At 37.3% G+C, this 18,697-nt stretch overlaps 1 protein-coding gene across 1 annotated transcript in view; it reads left to right on the top strand.

Annotated features, from left to right (window-relative positions):
• The window catches only part of Ccdc192 (coiled-coil domain containing 192), a 198,833-nt gene that overhangs the window by 46,045 nt on the left and 134,091 nt on the right, over window positions 1-18,697 (top strand). The window contains exons 4-5 of the mRNA XM_078048043.1: window positions 9,348-9,479; window positions 10,241-10,297. Of these exons, the coding sequence (XP_077904169.1) occupies window positions 9,348-9,479; window positions 10,241-10,297 (189 nt within the window). The remainder of the gene's footprint in view (window positions 1-9,347; window positions 9,480-10,240; window positions 10,298-18,697) is intronic.

Here is an 18,697-nt window from a genome sequence, read left to right as displayed (position 1 = left end):
ACCAACTTTTAGTTTTGTCAATTTTTTCAATTGTTTCTTTTGTTTCAATTTCATTAATTTCAGCTCTGATTTTAATTATTTCTTGCCTTCTACTTCTTTTGCTGTTGTTTTGCTCTTCTTTTTCTAGGATTTTGAGATGAAGTATGAGATCATTTGTTTGTTGGTTTTTTCTTTTTTTAAGGAATGAACCCAAGCAATGAATTTTCCTCTTAGAACTGCTTTCAATGTGTCCCATAGATTCCGATATGTTGTGTCTGTGTTTTCATTTATCTCAAAGAATTTTTTAATTTCCTCCTTGATGTCTTCTATAACCCATTGATCATTCAGTAACCTATTGTTCATTCTCCAAGTGATGCATGATTTTTCCTTACTTCTTTTATTGTTGATTTTCATTTTCATTCCATTATGATCAGATAAGATGCATGGTATTATCTCTACTCCTTTATATTGTCTAAGAGTTGCCCTGTGACATAATATATGATCTATTTTTGAGAAGGATCCATGTGCTGCTGAGAAAAAAGTGTAACTTCTTGATGTTGGGTGGTATATTCTATATATGTCAATTAAGTCTAGGTTATTAATTGTGTTTCTTTTACTTTCAACATATTTATTTCTTTGAGTATCAAGTGAGTCTGTTGTACTCAGCATATAGTTTGATTTTTTTTATCCTTTAGCCTCTGTCTTTTAATTGATGGGTATAATCCATTTACATTTGAAGTATTACTAATAATGTTATCATGTATAAGGTCCTGAGTTTGATCCCCAGAACCACTAATAAATAAATAAATAAATAAATAAATAAATAAATAAAGTATTTACTAATAATGAAAGATGTGCTTCTGTGACTTTGCTATTTGTTATCTACATATCTTTTGCATTTGTTTATATTTTTCTGGTGTATCATTTTGATTTCCTCTTATTTTTATGCGACTTTTATAGTTATTTTCTCCTACCATGTTTATTAACCCACTTGATAGTGCCCATAGGTCTTTTAGGCTCTGTTCATTTCTCTTCATCATTTTTTCTTTCTGTTTCTCAGACCTGCTGATTCTGTTTGCCCTATTGCAATTTTTATGGACTGTTTATGCCAAATGTTGAATCCCTAATCTCCAATGTGATGGTAGTTGGAGGTATGGGTCTTTGTAAAATAATTAAGTTTAGATAAAGTCATGAGGGGGAGGCCCCAGGATAGGATTGTTACCCTTATAGGAAGAGAAGGAAATAAGAGGTCCTTTTCTCGACTATGTGAAGATATAACAAAAAGGTGACTATCTGCAAAAGAGGAAGAGGACCTTCATCATGAAACTAACTAGAACCTTGATCTCAAACTTTTTAGCTTTCAGAACTATGAGAAATCAATATTATAGACTGAGTTGTGTAAGCAACTCAGTCTATAATATCGGCTGTATAGTCCAAACTGATGAAGACCAAACCTGGTACCAAGAATTTGGGTGTTATCATAATAAATGTCTAAAAATGTAGAAGCAGCTTTGGAACTGGGTGATGGGTAGAGGCTAGAAGAGTTTTAGGGTACTTGAAAAGTAGACATTACATGAAGGGACTGCAAAGGGTGATCTGATGAAGGCTGAGAAAGAAAAGAGAAGAACTGGAAAGAAAGCCTTTGTCTTAAAGAAAATACATAATTGTGATAAGAATATTGGTAGAAACATGAAGGGTAAAGACTATTCTGATAAAGTCTAATATGGAAAAAAAGAACGTGTTATTGGAAACTGAAGGAAAGGCAATTCTCATTATTAGGTGGCAAAAATTTGGCTGAAATGTGTCTGTCTTCTGATGTTTTGTGGAAGGTAAAACTTGTTGGTAAAGAAATTGGATATTTAGCTGAAGAGATTTCTAAATAAAGCATTGAAGGAAAACCCTGGCTCCTTCTGATGGGTTATAGTAAAAATATTAGAAGAGAGAAATTAAAAAGTACTGTTTAAGCTAAGTGAACTTAAAGATTTAGAAACTTCTCAGTCTATCCATATTGCAGAGAACATAAACAATGTGTCTCAACCACTATCTGTTAAGGAGATTGGTAGGACTGTGAACCACAGACCTAATCAGCACCCTCACCAGGAACACTGCCAACTTGAACCAAATGGATGGAGATGGGATGGAATAAAGGAAGGTTCTCAGATTTCTTAGATTTTACAGGACAGATGATAAACCTATCCAGGTATAAATTTGTACTTATTCTTCAAGGGAAAAACAGTCCCAAAGGCAATTCAGAAATCATCAGGGCCACCACCCCAGTTTTAATTGGATAAACAGATTCTAACTGAAGCCATGGGGTGGGGGGACAGCCCTGCCTGACAAAATCATTGGGACAAGGCTCCCATGTAGTAGAGCACCCAAAGTACAGCCTCACCAGGCAGAGCTCTGGAGGTAGGTACTCCTACATAGCCAAATCATGGAGGTTTGAGGATCATTCTCAAGCCTTAAAGTCTAATGAAATTTTTCATTCTAAGTTCTGTGCTTACTTAGAACCTACCTTTCCTTTCCAATCTCTTCCTTTTGGAATGGGAATGTCTATCTTTTGCTTGTCCAACTAACAATAGTGGGAATCATATAACGTGTTTGATTTCACAGATTCTTAGCTGGAGAGGTGTTTTGCCTCAAGGTAAACTATACTTTGAGTTTCACTCATATATGATTCAGACAATTTTCATGTTAGCCATTATGCTATTCAATTCCAGAAAGTCTTCTTGACTCCTTTTGTAATCTGTCTTTATTGACATTTTCTTCTTACTTATTCATCATTCTGATTTCTTTGTCTTCTTTGCCAAGGTTTTTTTCACCTCTGAACATATTTAATTACAGTTAATTTAAAACAATAGTTAAATCTTTATCTAGTAAGTGTGTAATTCACTTTCTAGACTTCCTCAGACATGATTTCTGTGTTTTGTTTTGTATTGTTTTGTTTTTGGTGAATATGCCCTACTTTACTTTGAAGGCTTTTGATTCTTATTTGAGCTCTGGAACTCTGGTAGTCAGATTCTAACTCTCTTTCCTCAAGAATTATTGTTGCTGAATTATTGTGGTCCAATATTGCTGTATCTCATTTGTTTAATGACTTTTTATAACTACTTTTGCAATTCTACTTTCCTTGTTAGGTATGGTCACTGAAGTCTCAGTTTCATTATTTTTCTAGTGAAACACGAGCCTGACAGAGACTTCCCTGAATACTAGTCTCATTCTTTATCAAGAAACTTCTCTGGAAAGGGAATTGTTCTGCTAGAGTCTAAAATTCTAACATGTTTATTCTGATAAACATCTTGCCATCTCAATAATTATTTTTGCATTAGGATCAATTCTTAACACTCCCTGCTCTGTCATTTTCTGTGATGTCAAATTCATTTTATATTAACCATTACTTAAATATGGTTCTAAAATATGGCTATATCCTTTATTGACTAAATTAATATGGTATAATGAATATAGTTTTCCTTTCTTTAACTTCTGATATGGTATAATACTTTTAAATTATCATTTGTTGAATAGTGGCATTAATACTGAAAACTAAATTCTCTAAGTGGATTTATACAGCCTCAAAGGTATAATTTAGAAGATTTTACTTTGCTTCACAAAGAGAGAGTGAGAGAGAATTTTTAATATTTATTTTTTAGTTTTCGGCGGACACAACATCTTTGTTGGTATGTGGTGCTGAGGATCGAACCCGGGCTGCATGCATGCCAGGCAAGCGCGCTACCGCTTGAGCCACATCCCCAGCCCCACATAATTCTTAAGATGAATGTTGTTAATGCTTTTTTAATAATCTCCTTCCAAACTGTTAGGACTATGAGAGAGCAAACAGAGGTCTTATGTTAAAAAAGAGTCAGAGTTAGAACATTAGACTCCCAACATCATGGGAACCAATGTGTACCACCAAAAGTGACTAATTAGGATAAAGAATAGATGATGCATTTCTACTCTTTTTTTTTTTTTGAAATAGATACCTGATGCTAAGTTAAAATGAGCTTTCCTTCAATACAGACACACTGTAAACTAAGCATTTCCTACCAAAAAAAAAAAAAAAAAAAAGAAGAAGGAGAAGAAAACAAAAGAAAAAGAAAAAAGAAATGTTCAACATCCCCAGAGTTTAAAAATTCAGCTGTGACTGTGATACCTCCTGTTTCACTTTTCTTGCTAAGGATTGCTTTGGCCATTCTGGGTATCTTACTTTTCCATATTAATTTCATGATTGCTTTTTCTAGTTTTATGAAGAATGTCATTGGGATTTGAATAGGAATTGGATTAAGTCTGTATAACATGTTTGGTAGTAGGGCCATTTTGACAATATTAATTCTGCCTATCCTAGAACAAGGGAGATATTTCATCTTCTAAGATATTCTTTAATTTCTTTCTTTAGTGTTCTGTAGTTTTCATTATAGAGGTTTTTTACCTCTTTTGTTAGGTTGATTCTCAAGTTGTTTTGTTTGTTTTTGAGGCTATTACGATTGGGGTAGTTTTCCTAATTTCTCTTTCGGAGTATTCATCACTAATGTACAGCAATGCATTTGATTTATGGGTGTTGATTTAATATTCTGCTACTTTGCTGAATTCATTTATTAGTTCTAGAAGTTTTCTGGTGGAAATTTTTGGTTCCTCGAAGTATAGAATCATGTTATGGAGGCATCACAATACCAGATGTTAAATTATACTACAGAACAATAGTAACAAAAATGTCATGGTATTGACACCAAAACAGACATGTAGATGAATGGTACAGAATAGAGGACACAGAGACAAACCCACATAAATACAGTTACCTCATACTAGATAAAGGCACCAAAAACATACATTGGAAAAAAGATAGCCTATTCAACAAATGGTGCTGGGAAAACTGGAAATCCATATGCAGTAAAATGAAATTAAATCCCTTTCTTTCCTGCATAAAACTCAACCCAAAGTGGATCAAGGTCCAGAGACTCTGCATCTAAAAGAAGAAAAAGTAAGCCCAAATCTTCCTCATGCTAAATGAAATAAGCCAATCCCCAAAAGACAAAGGCCCAATGTTTTCTCTGATAAGTGGATGCTGATTCATAATGGGGGGAGGCAAGACAAGGGAAGAATGGAAGAACTTTGGATTGGGCAGAGGGGAGTGAGGGGAGGGGAGAAGGTATGGGAGTGGGAAAGATGGTGGAATGAGACAACATTATTACCTTATGTATGTTTATGATTGCATAAATGGTGTGTACCACATCCTGTAGAAGCAGAGAAATTAAAAGCTGTGTTCCATTTATGTAAAATGATGGAAATGCATCCCACTGCCATGTATAACCAATTAGAACAAATTTTAAAAATTCAACTGTCATATCTTCCAGCTATTAATTTGGATTTCCTCTTACTTTGATGCCTTGCATCCTATCCCATAATTGAATGTGAATTTAGGCAGAATTCCTAAATGTTTCCTGAATTGCGAATTAGATTTCGAAGGGCTCTAAAAGACCCATCAAGATACTATAGTGAATTCAAGATGGCAGCTAACATCTTATTTTTAACAGTAGAGCATAATCTTTTATGTAGTGCTTAAATTAAAAAAAATAAATCTCAGATGTATAATTTTATTTATAAAATTTATAAATTTTATAAATAAAATTATACATATTTTATTTATAAAATTTTATTTATAAAATTTTTATTTTAACTCATTTCTTTCTCTTTCTTCTTTTTGGACTATCCAGCCATTTTTTCTTTTGAATTGGTCATTTGCAAAGGGTCTGGGATATACTAATTGTCCTGTGCTAATAAACAGTTTTACAATTGTATAGTGGAATCCAACAGTAAATCACCAGTCCTTGCCACAACATGTCTACATGACGAAGGAACAATCAAATCCCTTTATCTTGCTTTTGTGAAGTGATGATACATATGAGAATTAAGAATCAGAGTTCAAAAAGTTAATAAATGGGAAAATCATAGCAAAGATTGCTCCTGGACAATTGATTGTGTTATTGTAATTTGTGACAGAATTCTCTATTCATTCTTCTTGGGAATTTACAATCTAGTTTGCATGTGTGTAACTAGAGTATTACCCTATAACAATATATCAAGGTAGCACAGTAAAGTCCAAAATGGGTACCAAGGGTATAGAGTCAGTGAATCATAGGGTTAAAACTAAAATATAGATCTCCTGACTCCTAGTCAAGTTGTCTTATAGTTAATTTGAATCTGAGTTTAACTTTTCTGAGTCAAAGGGACATTCAGTTAGAAACTGTTCTAAGAAGAAAGGAAAGAGATGAAGTTGGTGTCTATATAAAAAAGGAAGCAAGGCCAGACGTGGTGGTGCACGCCTATAATCCCAGATCAGGAGGCTGAGGCAGGAGGATCACGAGTTCAAAGCCAGTCTCAGCAACTTAGCGAGGCTCTAAGCAACTCAGTGAGATTCTGTTTCAAGAAATTAAAAAAATGGCTGGGGATATGGCTCAGTGGTAAGTGTCCCGGAGTTCAAACCCTGGTACCCACCCCCCCCACCACCACCACCAACAACAACAACAACAAAAATAGGAAGCAAGATGGCAGGACAGAGAGCTCTCAGACTTAGAAAAGAAAAGAAATTCCTTCAAGTGGATAAGTCAACATGCTGAAGTCCACTTAAATAAGGCCCAAAACATCACAGGCCTCATTTTGACAGATAGCCTCAGAGTTAGGATGTGAATATGATATGGAACCCAGCAATTGGAGGCAGACCAATGTAGATCCAAATCAAACCCATGACTAGCTACAGGGTCTTACGCTAATTAATTTACCCCTGAATCTTTAAAATCCACCTTCAATCTTTAAAATTGCAATAACAAAAATATAAACAAGTCTACATACAGAGTTTTGAGCAATGAAATAAGGTAACATTTGTAGATATCACCTAGCAGGATGCCTGATACGGCATAGCTACCAAATAGGTGAGTTGCAGTTGTTTTTCACGCACTTTCCTCACTTGTGGTCAAGCACATAGAATTTTGGAATCAGAGAATGAATCAGTAGAATCCTTACAGCAACAAGTAGTAGGAAACTTGGCTCATATATGCTAGTCACAAGGCAGGGTGTACTTGAAGGTCAGTGGATAAAGCACTTCAAGAATGCTCTCAGGAACCCAGGGTTTCTCCAGTTCACTCTTCCTGTCTGAGTGTGACTTCATCAAATGCCTGTTTTCCCCAGTGTTTATGGGATGGCTACAATAGCATTCACATCTGGTGGGTAAAAAAGAATGCTTCTCCAATTCATCAAAATTCCTCCTGTCCAGTGTGAGTGATCCAAATTAGGTCACTCTCCTTATAGAATAATTGTTGCCAGAGGAAAGCCAGACTCAGATTAGCTCAGGCCTGATTCTTGAGCCAATCACCAGCAAAGAGGACGAGAAAGGCTCACAGAGGGTCTGGTTCATAGTACATACTCAGCAAATGTTAATAGTCATTAATATTGTTCTTTATCCATACAGTTTCATATTGTATAATAGCTACTTTTAAAGTGTCTTGCCTTGTACCTAAATTTTTTTAAAGATATGAATATTTTCATTTTTTTAATCCTCAAATTCTTACTTATTATAAATGTCCAAATTAGTTCTTTAACAAATGAATGAATATATCTCAAGTGAATTAATAGACTTGAAAACAAGAGACAGTAGATTTAAAAGAAAGACAACATGGTAGAGACTGGATAGAGTACAAGTTAGATGGGACATGGGGGAAGAAAGGGGCCTGAATGAGAGAGAATATATTTGAGAAAAAGTATTTCTAGACAAGGAGGTGTTCTCTGAAGACTAGAGGTGGTAGCAAGTACGCAAACCAGATGCAGTTTGAGTTGAGGGCACCTAGTTTACTTATGGAGGCTGTGATGCAATTTGATAAATAATATTTAAATAAAACTCAGATGAATGCTTACTGTGATTTGAGGAGATAGAAGAATAATTAAAATAATCACTTAAGTACTCAATATGTTCCAGGCATTGTCCTGAATGTTTCTTCTTTAATAAACTCATTTAATTCTCAAAAACAACTCATGGGTTAAGAAATATTCTTGTCATCCCCAATGCATTTATACATAAGAAAATCAAGCCCAGAGAGTCTTAGCAACTTGCCCATATGCCATAGCTATTAGCAAAACTGAGATTTATATTCAAAGAATCTGACTCAAGAGTCTGTATGTTTAAACATTACACTACTCTGCATCTCTAATAAAATAGAAGGGTACTCAGAGAAGCCACACTACATGCCTGAACCACCATGCACCCCAGAGCCAACCATGCCAGTAACTATGAGGACCACAGCAGGTCTCCCAGATCACTGAGAGCCAAAAGGCACAATAGGAGTTTACAGCACATGAGTTTCTTCTGGACCTCAGATTGTCCTTTCATAATTCCCAGCACATAACAATGGTGGTAGAGAGTGCCAACTGAAGAAACACTTGTTAAATGAATGATTGTGTAGCTGGAGCCACAGATTACAATACGTATGATGTGCTCACCTATTTTCATGACAAACTGACTGTCATGAAAATAGGTGAAAATTTGGTAAACTGTCTTTTAAAAACTTGCTAGGCTTTCAAGATAAAAAATCCTGTTTGTAATGGCATTCAGAGGAGTGCGAAAGAGACACGGAGAGATCCTCTGTGTGCAGAGGATGTATGGTGGGTTGCAGTGATTACAAAATTGTGTGTCCCTTTCCAGGGACTTTCAGAAGAATTGCCAAAGATAGAGGAAAGCACAATCAGCCATTGGGGAAAAAAGGAAAGTCTAGTAAGGAGGATCTCCAAGGAAATTGAGGGAGGAAGGATCATCAAACTATCCTTTCTTCAGGAGGAATCTACAAACAGTAAAACAAAGACAAAGACATAAGTAGGAATTTTGGGGGTTTGGTTTGCATAGATCTGATTTTGATCAAACTTAAAGTTGAAATTCTAGCATTTCCCCTTAGCTCCAACCACCCTGCTGCCTCTATGGTGAATGTTCAGGAAAATGAGACCTCCCATGCCTTCTAGAAGGCTGTTCTCCTCCAAGAGTTAAGTTTCTAGAACCACATGTAAACCACAATACAGGTTTCAGATTCAGCTGAATAAGTACAACCTCAAGACACAATGGTGAGTGTTGAGATCCCTGCACTGGAAATTTCTGTGCTCATCCTAACAATGTGGTCTCATCTTTTACCTAGAAAGATCTTACTCATTAGAAATAAATTAAAACATTATTTTCCTTCATTCTCAAATCATTTGTAATCTATGAGGAATGTTCTAGAAGGTGTTTTCATATCTAATAGTTATCGATGAAAGGCAGTTCATTTATAAGTTTATCTCTAAAGGGAGTTTTTAAAATATCATTGTGCTTACATACTCTTATAAGAAAATATCTTCAGCTTGCAGTCTCTGAAGGAACAAAATCAAAACTGCTCGAACAAATTACTTGGCTGGAGGAAAAACTAAAGGCTCTGGACCATAAGGAAGCCATTTGGGGACAGCATGAGAAGATGCTTCTTTTGAAAGACCAGGTATGTTGTGGAGGAAAAATCATCTTTATTTCAAAAGTTAACTAATCTTGTACAATTCTGCAAAGCATTTCTGGCAGTTGACAGTTCATATTTAAAATCATGATGATAAATAACAACTTTTGTATTTGATAAAAGTAATTTTATTCCCTGGTGAATATTGGCATAAAATTAATTTAGTTAGCTCCATTTTAAAGTTTGTTTGGTTTGTATTCTTTGAAGATGTTAGCTGAATTATATTTATTTTGTAAATGGTATTAGCTGTATAATTATTTCTAAGGTTTTTTTGTGTTGTTGTTGTTTGATGTTGAACCTAAGCAAGAAATAGTTTCTGTGTACCAAAACAAGTGCCTCATAAAATTTGGCATATGTTTTTAATCAGTTATACTATAAGAAATGACTAATCTCTGGACCTTTATATGTTTATCATTATATCATTTGCATCTTGTTTAACCCAAAGGGTTTGTGTCTGCTTTAATGTAAAGGTGTATATGTGTGTGTTATAAGTATTGGCATTAACATTAGCACATTAAGCTAATATTTTTCCCAACCTTTTTCTAGTCCTTAACATTTTTGTGTGTTTTGACATCAGGCTCTTCTATAGAATGAACATAACAGGTGCAGGGGTGGGAGGGATGATCTAAAACACCTAGCTAAGATAATAGTGCCACCACTATTACTCACAAGACTTGAGGACTAGTGCATATTTATATCTGGAATACTTTGAATATTTATATTGGTTTCTAACCTTTTCTCCCTTTCAGTGCATTGAGAACCTGCAAGCTGAATTAAAAGCTTCCGAGGAGCAACTCATAGCCTATGTAAGTGTTTTTCTCCTTTTTCCATCCCTTTACTTATATTACTGTCATCCTGAAAATGACAGAAATTTGCCAGAAGCTATAAATAAGGTTTGCCCACTGCAAACCAATCATAAGACTAAAAATCAGTACTTACACTGCCTCTACAGAGCTGCCCTCCATAAATAAAGTTCTCATTTTTGTCGATGATAATAATGACAAACTGAGCTCTTGGATGTAGCCAGATGGTTTAATCAAGTCTATCCTGATGGCCTCTGAGGAATAAGAGAACTGGAAACTAATGGTAAAAAATGGATGTCCAGTCTAGGTTAGTGAGCAGATGGAAGGAGATATTATGGCAATTATTGACCCATTGAATATAAATAAGTCTAGAGCAATGTTTTTGAAGCTTTCATGTATGTAAAATTTACCCAGAAACATTCTTACAGCAAGTTGCCCACAGATTCTTCTGTTTCCTGGATACCCAGGGTGGGGCATGAGGATTTGCACATGTACATGATTCCAGATTCAAGGGACACTGATGATTCCAGTCTTTGGATTACACTTTGAGCAGCATGTCATCCATAATACTCCTTCTGTCCCAGACTTGTGAGTTTGAGGCAAATGACTCCATAAACCAATCAGAGTACAGAATTGTCCTTTTTCTCCTGCAAATGCTCTCCTGAGTGAGACCTCATGAATTTCTAGGGCAAATTTTATTTATACTTTAGCTTATATTTGCTAAGAGTGAACATCTCCTATGTTCTCATGCTCACAGGCCAGTCACCCAACCTAGTGTCTTAAGAATGTCTTCAAAGACTTGCTTGCCATCCTATTATTCATATCCTCCAACTATCTTGGCCACTGTGGGTAACCTTTAGATTAAAGACAATGGCCAGCCATGTTAAATGGGCAATCTTAAAACCACTAAGTTATTCGCACCTAACACCTAAGAGGCTGCAATCCAGAAAACATGCAGAAAAGACTGCAAATTAACAAATTCTGGTGGCCATCCTATAAGGTTTGAAATGAACTGACCTGGGTAAAATCTCAATAATTTTCCCATTTTTGTACTGGAGAAAAGAAAAGCTGATTTGCTGTGGCAGTTAGCAGAAATTTAACTCTAAATTCAGAATCATCTGTGGCCCAGTACTAAAAATGACTCATGCCTGCATCTGTGGCATGGTGACCTATTCTAACAGAAGTATGCCTCATTAGCCCCAAATTCTGTTGCAAATGCCTCTCCCTTGGCCCACCCCTGAGGGTGCCTGGTAATGATTATTGTCAGAGGAAATCCCCAGCTGACAGAATGTTACCTATAGCCATAGGCATGGAGGTTTGAGCTCAAAAATTTTAAAGGAGCAGATATATTCAGTAAGGTTCTGATATTATCTTCTAGCAGCCATGAAAAACAGGAAAAAAAATGTTGTCACTGGTGCCTTAGGGGAATTCCTGTGGTATCTTCCTCTAATCATCTGGTTTCTATGGATTCTCTTTCTCTGTCATGCAGCTGCTGTCTAAGGCTTGTCTGAACTGGGATTGCTTCCTTGCATGGTGTATTGAGATTTTGCATATATAACTGTCCAACTTCCAGGCTTCAATATAGCAGTGTATTCAATAAGGTTTTGCTTAAATTCATCAAGAAAAATTTAAATGAAAACCATATTAATAGTATCTATCAAAAGTAGACAGTATTTTCCTCTATGATGGAAATGTTTCCTATATTATCTATTTTAAAATCTCACTACAACTCAACAAGGTGAGCATTATTCTTCAGATTAAAAAAAAACAAACAAAAAACGGATCTTAAAAGTGTTAGATTAAGCCAGACACAGTGGTACACACCTGTAATCCCAGTGGCTCAAGAGGCTGAGGAAGGAGGATGGCAAGTTCAAAGCCAGCCTCAGCAATTTAGCAAGGCCCCAAACAATTTAGCAAGATTCTGAATCAAGATAAAATATAAAAAAAAAAAAGGACTGTGGATGTTGCTCAGTGGTTAAGTGCCTCTAGTTTCAGTCCCCAGTACCCAAAAAAGAAAACAAAGAAAGAAATATTAGATTGCTTGTCACACTATGGAACCCATGATTTTGTGATCACAACTCTTCAAGTAATATTCTCTATATGCCATTTTTGGTGTCAAACAGAGTTTCTAAAAGTTCTATCTCCAAACTTCTTTTCACTTTCTATTCACTCTTGATGATTCATCAGTTCATAATTCTTCAGCTCTTACTTCCTCGTAAACAAACAACCACCCCCACCCCCACCAAGTTCTTTCTACCTTAATCATCTCCTGATTACCACTTCCTAAGTGTTTTAATGAGCATTTCTTAGAACATTGTCCCTAGAGAAAACATTCCACAGGATATTAATTGGTATTCTAAAACAGGGGAGGGGGGCTGGAAACATAGTGAAGTCAAATGGGTTTATTTCCTACAGGATGTATCCATGTATAACCAATCCCCAAAGGTGTTTTTTTCGATCCTGAAAGATGTTTTACAATACACAAAACTTGGAGACCGCTAACAAAGTGTATTAAATTGAAGCACTGTGCTTCTTAAACATGACTGAAGTATCTTGCTGACACCCCAGTTCAGCATACACTAAGACAACTTTATGATTGTCTATTCCCAACTCCAGGATATGTCCCTTTGCTTCTATATCCCAGCCATGGAGATTACTATCACATTACTATTATCTATTCTATGTTTCACCTACAAAACAGCTGTGAAATCCCATCTCTCTGTGCCTCCATCCTACATGTAGTTGTTAACTACAGTTAGTTGTTAATCCTTCAGTATATTTCTGCAAGTCCTCTTACTTCTATGTCTTTTATTCCATTATACTGCTACTTTCCTGGTTCTTTCTGATCATCTTATTTTGACTGGCCCCAAATAATTAATGTATGTGAAGTCATAGCTTCTTATTGGTTGCCTCCCAGGAACAAGTGGCCCACTTGTTCTGACAGTACCAGGTCCTGTTTGCTAAGAAGATAAAGGATAAAAATCCATGTGTAAAGATTTGAAGTGAGGGTTTGGGGTGTAGCTCAGTGGCAGAGCACTTACTTGACATGCATGAGACCGTGAAGTTCATCCATAGCACCAAAGCGGGGGAAAATAATTGAAGTGGGTATAGAAAACCAGACAGAACCAAGGGGTGACATTCACAGGCAGAATGTGACCTACTGGAATGGCCAAAAAGCATTAAGAAACCAAAGTGTTTAGAATGGAACATTGTAGGCAGGGTCAGATTAAAAGGCCCTTGGAAATTCTGGAGGTGCCGAAGACTAGGAAATAATAAGAAGGATTAATAAGAGTCCACTGGCAGTATGTACCTGAACTCCCTTAAGTGTTTGAGTGTCGTGTTAAGGTTTGGAATTTCTGTTTGAATGCACTTTCTTAAATGTAACACCTGTAGGACTTGACCATTCTGGTTTCCCTGTCTCCACTCTGGATGAAGTATCCAAACACAGCCTCTACTTCTCATCTCCTCTTCTCCTTCCCTCCCCTTTCTCCACTCTAGTAAAAGAGAGTTTCTGTCCTTCTTTATACATACAGTATCATGTGATGCCCTGTGACATTGCTTGCAGTATTCTTTTGATCAGAATATCTTCCCCTCTCCTCCTTGACCAAATAACTCTTAACTCTCCTTGCAAGAACACCATGCTGGGTCAACTTGAGTCCCCGAATTACTTTCTATGGGTTCCTATACACTCAGGGATATAATAGCTATTAAAGAAATCTTTAGACAAATTAAATTGAACACAGAACAAGTCAAAATTTGGGCAACACTCAAAACCAGTAGAGGTCCAGAGGGCTCCAACCAGCGGCAACATGAGCAGCAAGGTTTTATAGGCTGAACATAGAAGCAACGTAGAAAAATCACCTGATTCATGGCAGCTAGACTTTTATGTTATTTGAGCTTGGAATGATGAGCAGTTGCCTTATCTGGGCATGGTGTGGTCATTTTCACACTTGTGATTGGCTGTAGACCAGCTATTTTCTGGAAAAAAAAAAATGGTTCTAAGGAAGAGAAAGGGGATTGGTGGTGACTGGTAAAAGAAGAGGGTCAGAGAAAGCAAGGGGGTGGGGGGATAGGATAAATAATATACATGTTATTTCCATGTTATGAATATGCCACCATGAAGCTCATCGTCCTGCGTAATTAAAATGTACTACTAAAAATAAATACACTCCCAAGTTGTTAGGTTTCATTTTGTTGACATACTAAGTCAGGTTGCAGTTTGTCGCAGAGAAGCCCAAAGGGTTTAATAAAGCTCAGTATCTCCATTTTGTTGACAATACCTGTTCATGCATCTAACCTCACTAGACTTGAAGGTCACTGAGGGCAGTACCAAGAATGTGTGTTTGTGTATCCACTGTACCAACCACAGTGCCGGGTTCATTGTAGCCACTCAATGGCAGTTGTGGCATTTATACATTCTCATCTGTCCTTTCATTCAACAAACAATCTATTCACCATCTTCTTTGCAACAGGAGTAGGTATGAATAAAGCTAAGTCCAGCACTTGGACAACTGAGTTGATGGAGTACAATAAAGGCTAAAAAAAGAGATCCATAGGATCTGCCCTAGAGGAAGAGTCAGCTATTCCCCAGGGGTCAGAGACGCTTGTCACCTGGGGAAGATGAGCACCAGGAGTTGAAACGTGAGTGGCCCCCTCTGAATTTGGAGGTATCCTTAGTGAATTTCACGTCAGCACCATCACTGGGTACCAACTGTCAGTAAAGGGCAGAGGGAGAGTATCAGGAGATGATGCTGTGTCCAAATAGCAATAGGACACTGAAATAACTGAATGGGTATACCTCCCCCAAAAAATTCTTAAAAAATTGCTCAGGCTAAATATAGCCTTAGTCTGATCCCTTTTCCCACCTCATCTCCAATATATATCTGTAGCCCCCAAGGGAGTCAAGCATCCTTGTCCCTGGGAGCTTTGAGTAATTCCTTTCCACTTGGAATGCCTGTCCCTGCCACTGAGTTTCCCATTCTTGATCAATATCATTCCTTCTAGAACCATCAACCTAGAAGTTATCTCTACTTCCTCAATATTTTCATGACATATCTCTGCACCTCTTTTCAGTTACTTGTTGCACTGTGCCCCACAACAGATAATATGGTGTGATTTGTCTCTTCTCCAAAACTGAGTTCCTGGAGAAGAGAGAGCAAGTTTACCTTTTGCCTCTCATAGTATCTATTCAATGTTCGTACAGATTTCGTTGAAATGAATTGTTAAGCTGGGAGCAGTGGCACACACCTATAATCCCAATGACTCAGGAGGCTGAAGCAGGAGGACTATAAATTCAAAGCCAGTCTCAGCAATTTAGCGAGGCCCTAAGCAATTTAACAAGACCCTGTCTCAAAATTTTAAAAGGGCTGGGGATTTGGCTCAGCGGTTAAGCGCTCCTGGTTTAATCTCTGTACCAAAAAAGAAAGAAAGAATTGTTAAAAAGGCCCAATTAAAAATAAAATTGCAGTGACATTTGTTAGAAGCATACTTCATATATCTAGAAAAGTTTGTGGAAAGAATTGTATTCCTTAAAGATGCCAGTTACATAAGGCATCACTTTAATCCTAGGCAATACTGACAAGGTATAACACCAAAAGGACACAAGATAATTTCTTGGAGTAGAAATACAAGGAAAAAAAGAGGAGAGAGAAAGTAAACACAGTTCTGGGAAACCCCTGCTGTAGGTGAAGTAAGAAAGTGTCTAGAGGAAACATGGTCTTAACATGAAAATGAATAGCCCAATGTCTAGTCTTGCTCTTATTCAGTTCAGTCATCTAGAACCCAATAGTTGAATCATGTTATTGTATAATTAACTTGATACCTATGAAATGGAGAAAAGATGCAAGCCTTAACATTTTAGTTTTCATTTGCTAATATTTTGAAGATTAAAATATCATCCCATTAACTTTACTGCACCTATTCACAGCTTATACTTTTTGAAATATTTGAGTAGCCCCTCCCAGTGCACACAGGAGTACCCAGACTGAACCACCCACGGGGCTAAGCTGCCCCAGGCATTTGACACTCCCTCCTACATGATTACTTATCTACTTAAGAGACTTACATAGGATAAAGCAAATATTTCGAGAAAATGTTTATAATCACTTGAAGATAATTGTGTTAAGGTAATTTGAGTAAAGACTAGGTTACCTTAAGGAGAAAATCATTTTAAAATTAATGCCTTCCAAATGGCTGAATCCATACCTTGCTTGTTTTTAGTAATAGTTCTTTGTGTCTCTACTTTGATTATCTGCATTAGTCCACAGGTCTATCTTCCCAATACTCATCCATCTCAACTAGACATCTCTGGGTATCTAGCTACCCACAAGACCTGACCAGGACCAAGAGTTCAGTAATATTCAATGGTATTATTTCAGAAATGAAAATCTGCATAATTGAGTAGTAGGTACTCAAGGGTTGTTATTCTTTATACTGTCCTGGATGTTTGAGGTATTTAAAAATGAGCTTAAATAAAGTTAAGTAAATCTGTATAAAGGATTCCTTCAAATGAATTGCATAGCATGCTTCATTCTGCAGGATAGATGGATGTGTCTTTCAAACCAGAAGGTCCTGAGCCACAGTTCCAGGGAATACTCTTAGACTTAAAAGCTCAAGGTGAGGAACACAGGACATGGGAGGGATCAGCACTGATCCCCATGAGAGTTTTCCCAAACAGTTGGTTTCAAAAATGTCCTCTGATACTTCTCTAAAGAAGCTATAAACTGTTATTTAACTTTCTAAATTAGGAATTTACAGGAGTAACAGAATAGAGGATGAGGAGATTCTCCCCATCCTAAAATTCCAGACCCTCTACTAATTGATCTTTTCCTGCATGGGCTATTTTATTGGGTTTTATTTTGTTTTGCTATCTAAGTATCCATTAACATACCTTAGCAATAATATCCAGATTTCCTTTTCAATTGTTTCTTTCTCATTGTGTGCAGCCATGGAGTATGTTAGGGTTTAGATATGAGGTGTCCCCAGGAAGCTCATGTTGAGACAATGCACAAACTGTCAGAGGTGGGAAGATTAGATTATGAGAAATGTAGTCTAATCGGTGAATTAACCCACTGATGTGGATTAATTGGGCTTAACTATAGACATGTTTGGTGTGGCTTGAGGAAAAGGTCACTAGGGGTGTGTCTTTGGGGTTTATATTTTGTCCCTGTTGGGAGCACTTTCTCTGTTTCCTGGTTTCTGTCCTGAGCAGCATTCCTTTGGCATGCCTTTCCCCCACCTCACTTCAGGCTCAGAGCTATAAGTTGGCCAACCATGGACTGAACCTCTGAAACCATGAGGCACCAAACATCTCCCCTTCCACATTGTTCTTGTCAGGTCTTTTGATCACAGTGATGAAAAGTTCACTAAAACAGGGATCTGTAATTCAAAGGACCCTGTCAGCTACTAGCTGGGGAGTGGGCATATGCCCTAAACCAATTAGACCCTTTCTGCAGGGAAACTGCAATTAATTTAGGTGATACAAGAGAGGAGTAACAGTTGGAGTTGATTCATTCTGCCCATGATGCCCAGGTGCCGTGGCAAAGGAGTTTACTCTACTAGACCAGAACTGTCCTGGATCCATTTCTGAATCAGGTTCCCATGGCTTTGGGGAGTCACCCAACAACCCTCCCCAAATTCCTCTTTCTTGAAGCTGGTCAGAACCAGATTCAATTCTTTATATCTGAGAAGCTATGATTCTTATATTCTTCAGGTGGTTTTCAAGGTATGGTCCCTGGGCCACAATCATTAGTGTCTCCTGGGACTTGTTTGAACTGCAGATTTTAGGCCTCCATTCCATATGCCCTGTATCAGAAACCCTGGGGGCAGGGATCTCACAATGTGTGATTTTAAAAGTCCTCCAGGTAGTTCTGATGTTGGGTAACACCTGAAAAGCCCTGCACTGTCCAGTAAAGCCCCTCCTGCTTTCAGCCCAGACCCTGCATTCTGACCAGAACATTGTCCCTAACCAGCATCCTACTGATGAGGCCTGCCTTTGGAACCTCTTGCCTTCTGCTCCTGGGAAACACCTCAGGACTGATTCTTAACACAGAGCGGAGGTCATAGCCATCTCAACACAAGGTACACGTTTGCTCAACTGATAAAGTAAAAACAAAATGATCTTCCTGCCCTTCCTCTCTAAATCCCACACTTCTGTGTGCTCTAGAAACATCACTTCATTCCTGAAGCTTGTCATGACTAAGTCTACTCTAACGTGACAGTAATTAACACCTTGGCGTCACCTAACAATACAGTTTCCTACATGCTCTCACCCACATTATGTCATTTACTTTTCACAACAATCTGTGAGGTAAGTATTTATCTCTTCTATCAGATGAGGAAGTGAGAGTTAAAGACACTAGGATCCCTCCTCACAGCAAAACACTTGACTAAAACACTAGCAAA

This window comes from Ictidomys tridecemlineatus, chromosome 1, assembly GCF_052094955.1.
Source record: "Ictidomys tridecemlineatus isolate mIctTri1 chromosome 1, mIctTri1.hap1, whole genome shotgun sequence".
Classification (NCBI taxonomy): Eukaryota; Metazoa; Chordata; class Mammalia; order Rodentia; family Sciuridae; genus Ictidomys; species Ictidomys tridecemlineatus.
This window is presented reverse-complemented; position numbering and strand designations above follow the sequence as displayed.